The sequence below is a fragment of the Carettochelys insculpta genome, chromosome 19, assembly GCF_033958435.1.
Source record: "Carettochelys insculpta isolate YL-2023 chromosome 19, ASM3395843v1, whole genome shotgun sequence".
NCBI classification, from domain to species: domain Eukaryota; kingdom Metazoa; phylum Chordata; order Testudines; family Carettochelyidae; genus Carettochelys; species Carettochelys insculpta.
In genome coordinates, this window is record NC_134155.1 from 16,144,448 (window position 1) to 16,162,800 (window position 18,353).

General features: G+C 45.4%; 1 protein-coding gene across 2 annotated transcripts in view; it reads left to right on the forward strand.

The window, feature by feature from the left end:
* Positions 1 to 18,353, forward strand: part of LOC142023220 (sphingosine-1-phosphate transporter SPNS2-like) — a 172,780-nt gene that overhangs the window by 87,642 nt on the left and 66,785 nt on the right. For both annotated transcript variants that reach the window (XR_012648168.1, XM_075013966.1), the window contains exon 3: positions 7,189 to 7,325. Coding sequence is in view for 1 of the 2 variants with exons in the window: in XM_075013966.1 (XP_074870067.1) it covers positions 7,189 to 7,325 (137 nt within the window). In the remaining variant the exon portion in view is untranslated. The remainder of the gene's footprint in view (positions 1 to 7,188; positions 7,326 to 18,353) is intronic.

Genomic DNA, 18,353 nt, shown 5'->3' on the forward strand with positions numbered 1-18,353 from the left:
TATTAGCATGCTAAGAATTCCAAGTACTGGAGGCAGAAATGTGGCTTGAATTTCCTAGCTGATTGTGCCCTCTGCTCCAACCTGGAGTTGCTGAGAGCAATTCAGTGCATTTTCCCTCTGATGCCGGCTCAATTTCATCCATGTACAAACATGCATGCTCAGCATATTGACTGATGGCCTCCAAGCCCTACAAATCTCATTTCTGCCCATCTCCTGACTTTTATTTTTTTTGTTTCTGTTTGACACGATCCAGCCACTGGCTGCCAAGCCAGGAAAATAGTCAAACATAATGGTCATGAGAAGTTGCACCTCCCCGGTCTGGTCTGATTGGGACCTAACAGGTCCCAAACAAGAGCATTTGCCAAACCAGGGCAGGTTCGCTGCATAGGCTTCCAAGCTGACACCACTATCCCTACTGGGCTGCCCACCCATCTGTTGCTGGGCCAGCCAGACTGGCTCCAGCCTGCATGGCCGCAGGGGCTGTTGACAGCTTTCTGCCTCTCCCCCACGAGGCAGAATGCCTTTCTTGACAGAATCTGTCAACAAAAAACGTGTATCAATGCTCGGGGAGACCCTCCATTGACAGACAGGACTTCCAGGTCACTGGGCAGCCCTGTCTGCTGTGCTTCCCATTGGCCATTCTGTTGAGAGAGGGCTGGAAAGCCTGGCCACTCTTTGTCGACAGAATGGATTGACAGAGTGATCTGCTTTCGTTTGTGGCCACAATCTGTTGACAGCAGTTTTGTCAGAAGAAACTTCTGTCAACTGATGGCTGTAGTGTAGACATACCCTGTGCTTGTACTTATGCATTGGCATCTCTCATGAGAATGCAGTTCTCCATTCATAAGGATGCTGCTGAGAAGGATGGATGAAATCTGTGAGCAATGTGAGTAAGGACGATGCACTGCCTCAAATTGCCAAGCAACCAGAACCCCCTATATATGTCAGGAAAACTGTGTTTGACCCCTCGTGTATTGAGGCCAGCATTTGTGGTAACAAATGATAGGCCCTCTCTTTCTGGAGCGGACTGCTCCTGCATCAGGTGCTATCATACAGGTTCTACTCAGTAGTTCTGATCATAGGGTTAAAAACTTCAACTTTGCCCCCAAGCTCTGGCACATGAATGGCTCATTTGCCTTCCCAGATAGGTGCAATGAAATGGGTAGTGTGTTGTGCTCGGGGTCAGGAGATAGGGATTCCCCTCCTGACTCTGCCGCTGACCTGTTCATGGTGGGTAAGTCCCTTCCCCTGTCTTGGATCTTAATTTCCTTATCTTTAAATGGTGTTCATGATATTCAGCTTCCTTTAATAAGTACTTTGAGATTCAAAGTGCTATAGATATACTAAGTGATATTATTGTACAAGTAAAGCAACCATGAATAATACAGTATTCCACCCAAGTGCTCTCCAGACAATGGGGTTGGCTTCATAGATGGTAAGAACTTCATTTACCATTGCAGGTGCAGAGAAAGATTGTGCTTGTCTGTCTGTATATTAACAGAGCCTAGCAAGATATAGGGTGTTTCAGGTGTTGCTATCATTTAGAAATCTGTTGTTCTTGGGCAAATATTAACAACCTCATAGGGCATCTGTCTTCTCTGTTTCTGTTTAAATTTCACATCCCTTGGGCAGAGGCTGTCTCGCTTTGCCTTCCAGAGAGCCAAGTGTACTGTCAGCACTCAGTTTGTAGTAAATACACAGCTCCATGCGGGTTTAGTTTTCCAATGCAGAGGCCACTTTTTATAGGAAAAATCCCTGGTTGGAGAGAGAGAACTATTTTTAGTTGAAATGGAGTCTTTTAAAATGATCCCTAATGGAAAAACAACCCTGATAAGCGTTAAATCCTGGGCAGGGCTGGATTTTTATCTTTGACAGATGAAGCAGGAGCCTAGCCTATTTTCATTAACAAAGCCAATGCCGCTCCTGCCTGGTCCCTTTGGTAGAACCCTGTTTTCCCCTCTGTCACACAGAGCACTCCCTATTCTGGTAAATATTTCCCCACAAGTCTGAAAAAATTGGTCTGTCCCAAGGGACTGAATGAGAGCAGTGAAGCTGGCAATGCTATGAGATGAGAGTGAGGATGGAGAAGGCTGATGGCTGGCCTTCTCCACAGCAGGTTCTTTTCGGGTCATCATTATAGGGTGCAACAAAAAGGGTCACCATCTTTCCAGGGAAGGAGACAAGGGGTCTAGTGTCATGAGGATTTTGTGGCTATAAGACACTAATTTCTGCACTTCCTCTCCTGTCTCTTCCTCCTGCCCTTTTCTCAAGTGTCTGGGGCTTTTCTTTTCTGCTGAGTAAATAGGCAGCTGGTTATTTCCTGAGGGAGGAAAGAGTGGGTTGAATGGCAGCTCAATGTCCAGCATTACTAAATGAGCCCTCTAAAGCAGTGGTGCGTGAAGTAGGCACCAGAGCCCAGGGAGGATGCTTTGCCTTTTTGCTTTTTAAAGCTAATTTTAATTCTAGCCATGTACAGAAAAAGCGCTGGGAGCACCAGCCCACCTGTCTCAGGGCGGGCCAGGCATTCAGAGGCAGAAATAGATACTGAGGCATCCTGTTTAGGCAATTAGACTCTTCCTGTGTTTTCACCACAGTTGGCATTTTAGTGTTTGTGACATAGCAGGAGGGATAAAGACAAAATGCACCTCCCTTTCAAAAGCACCTGTACTTAAAAGAACCTTCCTCCATGAGGTGTTTATTAAATGTATTTTTATTCATCTGCTGCTTGGAGGCTTAGTTTGCCTCTGCCAGCTCACACGTGAACTCCATCCTGGAGCTGGACATTGGTCTCTTTACTTGGCCCTGTTTTAGGGTCTTTGGTGAGAGTAAGCCACCTCTCAGCCTACATAATGGCTGTCAACCCACATTACCCATACCACTCTCCTCAATGGGTTGGTGCAGAAATCCCCATTGTACCTTCTGAGCAGCTCATCCTGATCCTTGCCGTGTATCTGAGTCTGTCTTGTTTTCTCTTTTCAACAGTCAATTCTGTTCTGAAAGGGCTGGAAGTGCAGATGGAAAGAGGACCTGCTCCTTGGAAGCAGGATCATGAAAGGCCATTTTACTCGTGAAGATTCTTTGTCACTGTCCTCTTCATAATATAGCTGCAGTGGGGGGGGTCTGAAGTAAAAGCGGCTGTGTAAGGGGAGAGGAGCGGAGCACAAGCTGTAGTGTAAGGGACAGGGGGCTGGAGAGGGAAATAGAAAAGAAGAGGCTAGCATGAGCGCTAAGCCCTCTATTTTGTGTTCCTTTACCTATAAATCATTTCCCTGTTTTCCTGCTGCCTGATGAATAATAAAGTCCTTCTTACCATAAAGTTTTCTTAGTATAGGCTGAACCCCTCTAATCCAGCACCCTGGGGACCTGACCAGTGCTGGACGGGAGAATTTGCTGGATGACAGGAGGTAAATATTGTATAGCAGCAATACCAACACTTCTGCTGCTTGCTGGGCTCTTAGAAGACGTTTAGAGGTAAATGGCAGCTAAATAACAACACAGAACACTGAGATCCAGGACAGGTGTCTGGAAACAAATTTTATGGGAAGCTTGGCCACACCCATTATAAGTGGTCTTCTGGCTAAATAAAGTCATGCTGGCTTTATGGATGTTGCTGGAGCAGAGAGATTTCCTGATTAGAGAGGTTCAATCTGTGCTGAGACCTGGGCCAAGATCCAGAGAGAGACAGACAGATCTGGAACAGTAACTGTGGTTCCTCTCTTGCCTAGCGAGGTGCTCTGCGTTCATTCTCCTTTGGTTTCCTGTCCTCGTTTTTAAGTCACCTCGAGTCACTTTTTGTTATTTTTGAATCTGTCTCTCCTGTTCAGGAGCCTCATCTGTCATCTACAGAGGCAACTGCAAAAATTGATTTGTGGGAAATGCATCTAATGGGCAGATCCGTTGGACAGATCCCATAGCCATCATTTTCTGTATTTGTTTAAGAATCAATCAGTGCTTTGATGCATATTTGGGTCATAAATAATATGATGCAAATTAAATTTATTATTGTGACAGCTTTATTCAGCTTTCTATTATTTGAGGTTCTGTTGTCCCTTTGTTTACTCCTTTGTGGTGCTGTCAAGTCAGCTTTTTACCTGTGATATAGCTCACAGTTTGGTTCAAAAGAGAATTTGCCAACAATCATGTTCCCCAGGAGGCCCCTCAGTATCAAGGGAAATGTTATTTATTGGTGAGAAGCTGGGAGATGTTGCGAAGATGATGTTTGAAGGAATATTGGATCTCCTCCCTTGCTTGTATTCAGAGGCTGGAATTAGATACTGGGTGTGTGGGTTCATTACTGCCAATAGAAAAAAGTTGTCTAAGTTTATCCAACAGAACTGAGCACAGAATCCTGGTTTCGTAAGTTCCAGTCTTCGAGGGGCTTTCAGTCAGGCCCTAAATGTAGGGTGACCACATCTTCCTGTCCCAAATAGGGGACAAGGAGGTGTGCGGGGGAGAAGGTTGGCTCCTCCTGGCCCCGCCAAGCACCGGGGAGCTGGGAAGCACTTGGAAGTTGCCCACGCTCCCGCCACTTCCTTGAAGTGACTCCCGCCAACAGCTGTGTCTGCACAGCTTCTGGCGGAAAAGGCCAGCAGGAGGAGGGCCCAAATATGGGGCAATCAGTCCCTTTTGAAAAATAAGTATGGACGCCTTTTTGGCATCCCAAATATGGGACCGTCCTGCCTCATACAGGACGGATGGTCACTCTACCTAAATGTCCCAAAGGTAAGCCAATGAGACGGTTTGGAACCTGTAGGGCTGAAGGTTTCTTTGGGAGCTTTCTTTAGGTTTTCTTGTCTAATTAAAATGGCAGATTCTCTGAATCTGGGATGAATGAATTTCAGTGCGATTCCCAGGGGGAGGGTCACTCAGTCTGGAACTGCAATAAACACAATGTTACATTCTGAAGCTGTCATCTTCTATTTCGCCAGAAATAGATTTTCTACCTATCGGTCTAAATTCATTGTGGACTTGACCTTGCAAAGTGCTGATCACTGTCTCCCTGATCCAACAACACATTTATTAGTTGATTAGTGAGAGTAACTATTCCAGTGCTTAAAATGCGCCCATGCTTAAGTGCCTTGCTGGATTGGAGCCAATGTGTAACTCCTTGCAGAGTCAAGTCATGCAAGCTGAGTTCACTACAGGGCAAATTGTGTCACTGTGTGCACAGACTGAGCAGCTGTGGTCAGTTCTGGGGATTTTGGGGCTAGATGGGATGACCAGACAAGGAATCCTTCCTGCTGTCACCCAGGTTACAGCACATTAGCCCTGACGCTCCTACAGCAATGCAGAGGGCACTGGCCAGCATAGTAGTGAATCCAGCTGACCCCTCCCCAGCCCACTCCCACCCCTGCTCAGTGAGGGCATGGAGAAATCCTGCAGTGCAATATTCAACAGTGCATATGGAGAACACTGTGTACAATCCCTAAATCCAGTGTGTAATGGAATTCTACCAGTCACACTCTATTCAGGGACCTCTGTATACCCAGCACATGAAAGTGTGTTCCCAGGTACTATAGCAATGTAGGGGCATCACCACCTGACACTGCTCCTAGCTCTGGGCCTTATCTTGCTTTTCTTTTATGTACCTGGCATGTCTTAATGGATAGAACAGTGGACTGGGACTTGAGGGACCTGAATTCTCTTCCCAGGTATCTCCTGCTAGGTGACTCTGGGCAAACCACATCCCTGTTTGTGCTTCTGTTCCCCAATCTGTGAAATGAGGATAAGGATACTGACCTCCTTTTATAAAGCACTTTGAGATTACAAGAGAAAAGAGCTTATTGCAAGAAAAATGGCTCAGCTGTTAGTAACTGAGACTGCATCTACACAGCAGTATTATTTTGAAACATGCTATTCAGGAAGAGATATTCAATATACAAAATAATGTTGCTACACACAAAATGCATTTTGAAATAGTCCTCAACTATTTCAAAATACAGCGTCTATACACACAGAGCCTATTTTGAAATAGAGCCACCGGGTGCACTATGGCTTATTTCGAAACAGGATCTATTCCCTGTCTATGCAGTGCCTATTTCAAAGCGGCTATTTCAAAACAGGCACTGTTCTTTGTGGAATGAGGTTCACCTGTTTCAAAATAAACCATCTGCTATTTCAAAATTTTCTCAAAGTAGCAGTTGCCTTATGTAGATCCTTGCGTAGTTATTTTGAAATAGCGGCTGTTGTTTCAAAATAACTTAGCTTTATATATGTACTCTGAGTCAGAGTGTCAAGACAGGCAGCCTTTCAGAGAAGGAGGTTACATGCCATTTAGGGCTTTATAGGTCAAAACTGTCCCCTGTAATGGAATATTGGTGCATAGAATGCTGGATCAAGCAAAACTTTAAAGAAAAGTGACTTGAGTGTTGTGTAAAGGTGGTCCTCTGTGGGCTGGAGCCTTTTACCGAGCCACATAGTAGGGGCAGCTAGGGGAATGGTAGTGAAAACAACTCTTGCATTTCTTCAGCACTGCTTTAAAGGCTGCCAGTACATCTTCCCTACAGGGAAGCTCAACCTGTCATGGTCAATCTTCCGGAGGCTGATATAGTGCACCGAGCAGGGACGTGCTAAATCGAACTTATAGGCTGCCTGCATGGGCACCTGTTCACCTGCCTCCCATGAGGAGTAAGGGAAATCAATGGGAGAGTTTTTCCCGTCAATCTCCTGCTGTGTGGACGGTAGCAAAAATCAATTTTAAATATGATAACTCCAGCTATGCAATTCTTGTAGTTGGATTTGCATATCTAAAATCGATTTTACCTCCTAGTGTACACCTGGCCTCAGTGGCCATGGGTATTTCACCCAGGGCCTCTGCTGAGCTAGCCAGCAAGAGGGCCAGCCATACACTATCTGAATGTGATCAAATTTTTGTATCAACTTCTTACTGAGGTTTGAGCAGCGGCTCGTTTATCCCATCCCTGTTTTGCTCATAAGATTGCAGCAGATTGTGAGGGGTGTTAGTGTTTTGAAAGGTAACCCAAGTTCACTGCTCCAATGTTTCTCTGGAAATGAGCTGTCCATTTGCTTTCTGACAGCCTGTTGGGTTGCCTAACTTGGTAAGTCAGGATTGAAGAGCATCTAATTAAACAGAACTACTCTCCAGAGGACTTGCCTTGCAGACAACAAGGTTTCATATTTTGTACCTCCTGTTTATTAAATGTCACTTTGCTTTTGTCCCCTCTGCAGTTTTCATCTGTAGTTTTATGGTGGCAGCACCTATATTTGGTTACCTTGGTGACCGCTTCAACAGGAAGATTATTCTCAGCTGTGGGATCTTCTTCTGGTCAGCTATCACCTTTTTAAGCTCCTTCATCCCTGAACAGGTAAGATCTGCATAGAGACTGGGAATATAAGCAAAGTCATTCTGCAGAGTATACTGAATATAACACGAGGCTGTTCTGAACTCCCTACCCAGTGACAGCCCATTGATGTGTGTTTGGCATATTGCACAGCACTGTATAATAAACTATAATGTTTGTAGCCAAGTGTCTCCTTGGGTTCATCTGCACAGCAAAAAGTCCTGTGGAACCTTATAAACTAACAGATATTTTGGAGCATACGCTTTCGTGGACAAAGATCCGCTTCATCAGATGCACAGCAAAGTTATTTCAGAATAAGGGCTGCTATTCTGAAATAATTTTGGAATAGCAGATGGCTTATTTTGAATTTGGTAAACCTCATTCTACAAGGTATTTCAAAATAGAGGCTGTGTAGATAGGGAATAGGGGTATTTGGAAATAAACTATTCCAGAATAGTTTATTCACAAATAATTCTGCTGTGTAGACATGGTATTTCAGATTAGAACCCCTGGAAGCAGTGCTTCTAGAGATGCTAATCTGAAATAGGATCTATTGTGTGTAGACATGCTTTCAGAATACATTTTGCTTATTCCTGGGCTTCCCTGAGTGTAGATGCATTATTCTGGAATAGCTTATTTTGGAATAGTAACTGCAGACTAAGCTATTCCAGAATAATTTTGCTGTGTTGACATACCCTTGGAAAGTGACGTGTTCACGAAAATAATCTCAGGGTAAGCACACACATACATGTTCAAAATGACACGTGAGCTTTATTATAAGAGAGAGCTCATGGAAATAAGAGCCTATGTATGATCAAATATTGGTTCTTTTGTCCCCACTTTGCACAAGTTGTCATTTACTCTGCTTCCCAGATTACACAGAATGGTAAAACTCTGGTCAGATGGCTTTTGGGGACAGATTTTGAACAACCCCCGGCTTGGTTTCCTGAAAGGCAGTAAAGGTGAATGATAGGACTTAGTGCAGCTTCAACTCCTTTCTCTATTAAATTATCTCTCTGGGGAATTGATGATGGGATCCTGAGTGTCACCTAATTTTGAAAAGTTAAATATAGCATCCCCATCCGGCCTTCAGCGCATTTCATAATGCTCCCAGTTTCAGTAAATGAGGCCATGCCAGTCTGTTTTCTTGTCTGTTAAGGGTACCGCAAACAATAAAGGCTTGGGCATGCATGACAAAAGAATCCTCTCCTTTAAATTACACCACAGCGGAGGCTTTAATTGTTGTAGGTGGCAGCATTCCTGGAGAACTAAATCACAGCTGGGGAGTTGCAGACGGCTTTCCTTAGGGAGCAGCCGTTCATCCTCTCAGTTCAGCTGAATTCCAGAGGTTGCAGTGTTGTGGTCACGCCCCAAGGGAGACAGGCATGCTGTGCAGTTTCTAATACAGGAGTTCCCAGCATGTCTGAGAGTTGCAGAAGTCACACCTGTGACTTGCTCATCTTAACATCCACCTGGTAGAAAAGCCATTCTAAGACCCCCCTGTAATTCACAGGGCCAAATGCAGATGCCTTTGGGGCAGGAGTGCACAAAGTTGGGGCGCAGGCCTCGTCAGAGGCATGACATTTCATAAAGCGGGGTGAAGCATGACTGGCTGCTGTGTCTCAGGCTCATCCATCTCATTAAAAATGTTGAAATGTGTTACTGATTTTATGTCTGTGTAGTCACATTTATATACCAATTAATAACTTTTTTTACATTCTACAGACTTCTTTTCATACACATGCTGAACATAACTTTCTTATGAACAAAACTGACATTTCCATCAGTTTGGATTACATCAAATGGGTTGGAGGGGTCCTGCTAATAGCAGGGGTGAAAAGTGGGGCCCAAAGTAAACAATTTGCTCACTCCTGCTTTAGGGTAATGTCTACATGGCAAAGGAACACACATGATTCCACATCGCAAAGTCCAATCAATTTACTGAGACTAGTGCAGCCCAGGCTGCAGGGTTAAAAACTGCAGTGTAGGCATCCCATGCAGGCTGGTGACCAGGGTCCCCAGGCCTTCCCCGCCTTATCTGGGGCACAACCTGGGCTTGGTTTGAGTAGGAATATCTGTGTTGTAATTTTGAGCCCGGCAGCTCTAGCCCCTTTGACCTGAGTTAAACTGAGCCAGGCTCTGGGACTCACTGCTGAAGATTTTTCACTGCAGTGTAGAAATACTCTTACATACCAGCAAATGGGTGTGGTTTCAAATTGGTTGTGCAGCAACCTTGGTTGAGAGAAAACACCTCCCACCTGGAATGGCATCAGGTTTCTTTTGGTTTTCTTTCAAAACATGTTGTGAAAGCTACTGTGATGATAGCAATAAGGGGTTGTCATTGCCATGGCCACAGCGGTAGCTGTACTGCTTGCTAACAGTTTGCGCTCTGCACTCTCCTACTTTAAAGCAATTAACCCAAAGTTTCTAATTAAGTCTCCTGATTGGGCTTCATAAACTAGAGTCCAGAGGACTGGAATCAGATATGCTAAGTGCTGGACTGGAGCTATACAGTAAAACCCTAAATGTCTGACATACATGGGACCAACAGATGGTCAGATAACCCAAAATGTTGGATAATCGGGGCTGGGCATGCTGTCAGCTTCCCAGGGTGGCTGCATGGGGGTGCCCTAGGTGGGCTGCCGTGGGACCACCTCCCCAGGACTGACTGCTGGCTGCCCACTGCCTGTGGTTGGTCCCTGGGGTGGGTGGGCTGCTGACCTGGGGCTGGCTGCCAGTTGCCTGCTGTCTGGGGTTGTCTCCTCGGGCCGACTGCTGCAGGGTTGGGGGAAATGATTATCCGACACCTGATTATCCAACATTCCGTTTCATCCCACGTTGCACCTGGTGATGTCAGATAAAACAGAATCTTGGATAACTGGGGGGTCAGATAACCTGGTTGTACGGTATATACTTGGGAGAGGATTTTTAGTTTGCAAGGTATGGATCATTCCACTGCATTTGTCAAACTGGGTTCAAAGATGGGCTATACAGACGCTCTTCCAAGGCTGACCAGTAGCTCCGTGTGGATGAGTGAGTGCTGCTGTAAAGCAGGGATCCAATTTCTCTATGCACACAAAGTAACAGGAGTTACACCTCTAAACACCTACTAAAAATGTCATGAGCTGAATGCATTCTGTGTGCAGGCTTTTTCTTTCTGGATTGCAGCAGTCACCACTAGGTGTGCACCCAAGAAAAGACCCTGGATCCAAACAGTCCCAAACTCTGCAAAAGTCCTAGGTCGTCTCAGATTCCCTGCTCAAATTCCACTGAGATCTTCAGCTGTGCCAGAATTTTTTCTTGTAAGCTAGGAGATCATCTCCAGAGTAGACTCTATGGCTAGTGGGAGGACACACTTTAACCAGTCTATCAGAGGGCTGCAGCAGCAGGCCAGAGATCCTGGATCGTGCTGAAAACAGTCCTGCAGCCACTTCACTCCCCGGGCAGGAGGTGTGAAATCTAACAGGCTGGTCACAGTGACTTGTGAAGAAGATTCTCTGAAATTGCCATGGCAAGAGGTCAGAGAAGAGCAAGTGCAGTTCTTGTTTACACGGTAGCTTTCCAGCTTATGACCTGTGTCTCCTAATATTAGCTTAAGGAGAAAACACTGGTGGTTCTTAAAGACAGGAGAGAGCTGACAATGGGATGGAATGGTAGGTTAAAATATGTACATGCCTTCACAAGTTGAAATAAAAGCAGCAGCAAAGCTACTATCAGCAGATGATATTGCTCACGTCCACAATAATGTGCAAAGGCCGGGTGAGAAGCAGCAGGTTGGCACAGCCTGAGCCCATAGAAATACTGCATAGGAAACTCCTTTATGTGATAACAACAGCATTACTGAAGTAGGCAAGAAACAATAGCCAGTCAGTGAAAATAGCAAACTGTCTTTCTCTGCTTGAAGAGTGTGGACTGCATTGTGCCACAGCGTCATGCGTAACCCTACTAAGCACCCACCCCTGTAGCGACATGGTATTTACCATGTTAACAGGAAATACAAGGGGCCTGCTTTTCAGAGATGCTGAGCACCTTACAGCTCCCACCTTACATCTGAATTGTTAAAGGGCTTTGATGGCATCTGCCTCATAAATACTCCTTGCTGACTACAGAATGGACGTAAAGGGAGCAGTTAGCAAGTTCTGTATGCATGGATAAATGTTCAGGCCAGCCTCCAATCTGCCTCTACTTGGGCACCCCCAGAATCACGGAGTCAAACTGTCAAAACAAAAAGCAGTCAAGTAGCACTTTAAAGACTAGCAAAATAGTTTATTAGGTGAGCTTTCGTGGGACAGACCCACTTCTTCAGACCATAGCCAGACCAGAACAGACTCAATATTTAAGACACAGAGAACCAAAAACAGTAAGCAAAGAGGACAAATCAGAAAGAGATAATCAAGGTGAGCAAATCAGAGAGTGGAGGGGTGGCGGGGAAGGTCAAGAATTAGACTGAGCCCCTATAGTGACTCAGAAAGTTCCCATCACGAGTTAAACCATGTGTTAATGTGCCGAATTTGAATATAAAAGCCAGCTCTGCTGTTTCCCTTTCCAGAACGGTGCGATAATTCTTCTTCAGTAACACACATACCTTTAGGTCATTTAGGAGTCAAACTGGTGTTTATTTTGGTTCAATTCAGGTGCAGTTGTTGCATTCACTGTGTTCAGGTTTGGGTTTGACTTTTTTAAATAAAGGCTAATTTTTTTTAAATGGGTCATTACCATTTTAAACAGGTTCCGATTTCAGTTGTGGTGGAAGAGTTGAAAATTAAAACTGAAACTATTTTGGTTGTTGAGCATTTATTTAGTAACTAACTTTATGCGAGTTTTCCTGGTGCTTTTGTGTTGTCACATAAACTTGGTTGTCCTTTTCTATGAATGGTTTGAGAAAGCTAAAATAACATCTTTGCTGTGTCATGCTGGGTCTCTGCAGGGAGAGGAAATATCTGAGTTTGGTGTATGGGTCCTGCCTCCAGTAGAGCAGCAGAAAGAGGAACTGCCCCTCAAGTTAGCGGGAGTGGCGGGGGCAGGGCTGAAGAGCTGGCCTGGAAGAGTTATTATTAACTTATGGGATAAGAAAACTTTCCATCTCTTCTGTCCACAGAAGGGCCTGTCAGAGATGCCCATCTATCTGCAGGGCACCTGCTGCCTCATGTGGTCTTCAAACTTCCTCCCTCCAACCCCCTGCTAAAAGTAGAACCAATCCCAACTAAATCATCCCAGCCAGGGCTTTGTCAAACTGGGACTTGAAAGCCTCTAGGGATGGAGATTGCACCACCTCCCTAAGTAACCCATTCCAGTGCTTCACCACCCTCCTGGTGAAATAGTTTGTCCTAATAACCAACCTCAACCTCTCCCACTGCAACTTGAGACAATTGCTTCTCATTTTGTCATCTGTCACCACTGAGCACAGCCCCTCTCCAACTTCTTTGGAACGACCCTTGAGGTACTTGAAGGCTGCTATCAAATTCCCCCTAACTCTTCTCTTCTGCGTACTGAGGAAGTCCAAATCCCTCAGCCTGTCCTCATAAGTCATGTTCTCCCACCCTCCAGTCATTTTCCTCACCCTCTGCTAGATTTGCTCCAATGTGTCCACATCCTTTCTGAAATGGCCAAGGGAGCAGAATTGGATGCAGTACTCCAGATGTGGCCTCAGCAGTGCCAAATAAAGGGGACTAATCACTTCCCTAGATCTGCTGGCAGTGCTTCTACTAATGCACAGGGAGGACAAAGATGGCAGCTGTCCCAGGGCCTGGCATTTCACAGCAGCCTGGTACGCTGGCCCCTTTGAAATGCTGAGGCAGTGTTGCTCAGCCATTCTGCACATGGCTCTGAAGGAGCATGGGGGAAGAGCTGACTCCCTTAAGCCCTGCCCCTTCAGTCCTTGGCTCTGCCACTTCTGTGGCAGGGAGCTGGGCCCCACTCCCACTTAACCCCCAGGCCTGCAGTGGCTTTCATCCCGGCTGTCTGGAGCTGATACATCCTGAACTAGTTTGCCTTATGGTGTTTCCTCAGGAGGCTGTATAGACCTGTGATTGCTCCATTGTTCTCTTTCTAAATAACTTGATGTTGAAGTCACTTAGTTATTAGGTGCAATCAGACTTTGCTAGATCTTCTGAGTGATTGGGTATGGCTGCTCAGATGACTGTCTCTGATAGTCCTACTCAGAGTTCTCAAGATTGCTTCATTTGGCCAGAGATGTGACTCCAGGGAAGTCTTGAAAAGTGTTCACCTCCCACTCCCCTTCTCCCCATAGTCTTTTCATGGGACATTCACAGAGTGGAAAACTTGTAAAGTGTTCTCAGAACTTCACAGTCAAGCAGTATTTCCCTTACACGTGCCTGGAGCAAAGCTCACTTCTTCTTAATGGTGGCTGTACTTTAAAGGTGGGCAAAATGATCCTGGAGTGGCTGCCACTCATTGCCCTTTCCTAGGAGGAGCATTTGGGACTCCTTCAATATGAAAGGAGATGATTTTGTGTAAATGAGGCTCAAGTCAGGTAAAGCTGTGACAATGCTGGCTCAATGGAGGAACAAGCTACAACATCTGAAGGAGCAAATTTCAGCTCTGTTGAGTTAAGGGTTGTGTTGTCTGCTATTGTTACTTAGCTCAGCAACCAAGAAGGATTTGCTGCATCACATCTGCTTCTGGAGGCCTAGGGTTCTTTTTACACTGAGCCTGGCCCTGAGGCTGCAGACTAGTCTTCCGATACAAGGCCCAAACTGTTTCGAACTTGGCAGAAAATAGTGGGCTGTTTTCAGAGGTGATTGCAGTTTGGAGCTGATGTGAATTGTACATCAGTAAGTCTGTGTGAATTAAATGCTGAAGGAAGATGATGTTGGGGCAGGAAAAGCAACTAAGAGAGGGCTGTGAGATGAAGAAAGATGGTTGTCTGTGTCTTCCAGCCTCTAGCACCCTCCCATTGATTGGTTCAGTATTCAGTACTTAAAGTGCTCCTCTGACACAACAGGACAGGTGTGATAAAACTATCTAAGGAGGCTGCAACTCAGTTTCTGGTTCCTCTGCAGGTAACTTGCTAACTTATTGATAGGTGCCCTTGTTCTGTACTTCCCCTCTGCTTTTGGCCCTATACAATGGAAGAAACCGAGGGAATATGCGGGCAACAGAAGCAAAAATACTTCTCAGTGTTGAGTGCTTAATAAAATCCTACCTTTGAAACATGCCTGACTTACTTCAGGACCTTCTAGTTCAAGGAGAGATAAAAGAGACCCAGAAAATTACTGTGTTTAAAAAAAATTGAAGTTCCTTGGAAGCAAAGAAAAATCTTAAGCCCTCTAAAGCATTCTGGCATGTGTTGCCTCATAAAACATAGATCTAATATGCGTTTGGGTCTCGTGAGTACAATAAATCCTCAGGTTTAAAAGTAGAAACAAGCAAAACTAAAAGCACTAAGCCCACGTTTTATGTGCCTAAAGAGGACTGGATGTTTTTGCTGAAGTCTCACTGACTTGATGGAATGGTTGTGTACCGTTGCAAAGTCTGTTTCAGAGGGCAGGCAAAATTGATTCCCAAGGAAGCTTTGCATGTGGGGTCTGTCTGGGAGCTGTGGTTGTGCTATACCTGCTCTAATGGTTCTCATCAGTTTACACAGCTGTCAAATGGATCAGTTCAGATCAGATTCATCAGTTCAGGTGCTGATGAATAAGGATGGGTCAGAAAGGTAGCCGCAGGTTGGCCTTAGACCCTTTTGGAGCAATGAGTCCATAACATGTAATGTCTGTCCAATGCTTATCAGCTCCAAGCAAAAATAAAATCTACTACCCCGTCCATAGAAGGAGATGCATGTGCCAGGGCCACGTCTAAACGCTCGATGCTGGAAAGCGAGGTTTGAAGGGAAACTCTCTGGTAGCTGTCACGGATAGATTGATCCATTTGCAACTAATGCCCCAAACTGTCATAAACTAAATCCTGTCCTGTTGAGCTAGAGATCAGCTAGGCAGCTGTCTTTTCACTTTCAGGACTGCCTCTGGCCTGCTTGGTTCCAGCCAGGACTAGATCAGATGAGATGAGCCAAAATCAGAGCCCATATGGCACATTTTTGCAGGAAGTGTGAGAATTCTTGAAGGAACTGGAGGGTGCCATTTTCTTCAGTTCCTCTAGGTGGCTGCCACTCACTCCTCTCTCCTAGGAGGTTCCCCGTGGTGGTCACACCTTCTGTTCTCTTCCCTTTTTCAAAAGATGGGAGAGGGTGGAGGAGGAGAAGAGGTGCACATTTACTTCTGTAGTTTCTAGGCACAGAGGTTTGGCTGGGATCAACTCCTGTAGGTCTGGGCATAGCCAGAATACCATAAGCAAAGCTGTGCTTGGAAGGCTTGCACAGATAAGTGTGGATGAGACTTACATTACTGTCTGAGTCTTCAAAAAAAGTAAGTTATGTGGCACCTTATAGACTTCAGAGATTTTTTGGAGCATAAGCTTTCATGGGCAAAAGATCCATGCTGTCAGTTGTATGTGATGAAGTGGGTCTTTGCCCACAAAAGCTTATTCTCCAAAAAAATCTCTGTCTATACAGTGCCACAGAACTTCTCATTTTTGCGTGTACAGACTAACACTGTTACCCCTCTGATGCTTATCTGAATCTTGGGTGCTGCTGCTTACCCCCCTGAACCCCTCAATTTTGCTATGTGGAGAAAGAAGCAAGAGTTTTCAGAGGGATGAGGTGGTTAGAGTTGACCAAATCAGGAGGCCACTGCAGACTTCTGTGCCCTATAGGTGTGTCTCCCCCATCCTGTTTTTTTTTTCTACCCCTTACTGGCCCCGGACCCATTCCCCAGAGGTTACAGTACATAGGTGGAAAGGGGAGAGGGAGCTCTCCTGTCACTAACTGAGGAGTGTGGAAGGGCCACAAGAGAGCAATGTTTCACAAGCTGAGGAGAGGGAGGGAAGCCCCTCTTGGCGTTTAGCAGAGAACGCCAAATTGTGTTCTTTCCTTACTCCCTGTCTGTGCATTCTGGAGCGTGCATTGCCTTAAAGACATGGCAGCTGGTGGTCAGAGTGCGTTGAGTGCAGCTCTGGCCTCAAGACCCCCAAATTTCTGCCTCATGTGAGACGTGAGTCCATTGGGAGCTCATTTCTTCTCCCAAAAGTAAAGCCGACAGACGTGTCAAAAAGAATATCCCTATCAAGTAATGGGTCCCTCTCTGCTGGGTCTCCAGAACAACCTGGGCTTTCCTCTCTCCGCCAGGGGCATTGAGCCAGGTTGCCTGCCCAGAATATCAGCTTCCAGGCCAGCAGAATGGCACCATGTCCGACTGAAACCTTTGAAATAACTCAGAATGGGTTTTACTGCATGTACAATAGTTTTCTGTTCACAAGAGTGTGTCTCCCATCCTCTGCTCTTGGGTTCATTCACTAGTGTAATGTCCTGGGATGCAGGAACTAATGGTGTGGATACTGAAATAACAGGAGATGTCTCTTTCATTCGGGATCACTGTAAGCGTAATTCATGCTGCTGCTGCTGCTGCAAAGGCTTCTGTTGCTAGCTCTTGGTAATGAAGACAACAGTCAGCCCTAAAGCATCGGGGTTACTAATCAGAGCTCAGGTCTGAGCTGTTCTAAAGGTGACTTGGGCACACCCTCAGCTAGACATGAGGGTCCTTTTTCTGGCAAATTCTTCTTACCTTTGACAGAGCTGAGCAGGGATCTGAGTTGGTGGCTCTGTGCCTGTGTGTGTATGTGTGCACAGGCTCATACTAAGGTCTCCACTCTCTGTTTAGGAAGATATTGGATGTGTTGGCTATTGAAAAATGTTTGACACAAGTAGAGGACAACCCTGTGGAGTCTGTGCTTTGCGGGTCTGCTCCAGCTAGCACGGAAGTGAGTGGTACTTTTTCTACTGTCTTTTGTAGGAGTTGTGGGTCCAGAACCTGGGTCTCTACATGGATCGGGTTATCTCTGATTATTCTCCGTTTGTTATTTGTTTGTTGGTAGCTGCCAGAGGCTAGGCCTGAAATTGTGGTATCCTGTTGTGTCGGGTGATGTATGTATGTATGTATGCATGTAATAGAAAGACAAACCACGCAATAAAGAGCTTTGCAGTCTTAAGTATCTTTGTCCTATTCTGGGAACAAACAAATCCCTGTGCACGTCCCTGTCTCAGTTTCTCTTAGTTGAACAGTGGGAAAGCTGGCCAGTCAGCTCCAATTATAGAAAGGGCAATGAATGCTAAAAGGAGCAAAATCCAGCCAGTCTCAGTTTTTAAGCTAGCTGGTAGGGAACGATCTCTGGAGCTGTTCAGTGGGAAAGTAGAGTGTTTGTGCGTCAATTCATTGCCAAGCAGGACACATTTTTAGAGCCGTCTCTGTTTTTGAGAGACCCATAAAATCAGTGTTTTGTTGGTCCTGCAGTAGCCGTTGTGGATTCTCAAAACTCCACTTGGTGGTGCACAGCTCAAGATGTAGCATTGTGTGGGATGCTGGAGTGTCTGTCAGTCCTGTCTTCGTGCATGTTTATAAAGTGCTATGGAATGATTTATAAATAGCTTGTATCATTGTCTGTTCATTTCGGCCCCATTCAAAACATTAAGGGGATGGAGGTAGGGAGAGGAAAATGGTCCTTTAAACAAGACAGGACTGAATTGGCAATGAAAGAAATGCATGTTACAGGGGGGAGAGAGTAAAATGCCCATAAAGCTCATGAATTTAATGATTGTGATGAGGCAGGTTCCTACCTTCCCAGTATGTGGCATTGCATGCTGCATCAGCACTGTGGAAGCCTGACTTGGCTGTATGAGTCTGGAAGGGAAAGCAGCTGGCTAGATTGCAATGGTCTTGCGAAAAGCACCATGTGACACTGTTCTGAGCATTCTGGAGAATTAAACATGATTTAGGTACAGCGTGTATGAGTTGATGGAATGAGCCATTTCTCTTGCCATTTCACCCTATCTGTCCAGTGGCCTTAACAGTTAGTCATTAGCATGTCCCATAAACTTTCAAAAGGTATTAAACTTCAGTAGTTATGGTTCTAATTTGACAAAACAAAACGAAGATGGAAGCCAGCTGTCTGAGGCAGGGGTGAGAGCAGGTGAGTTTTTAACTG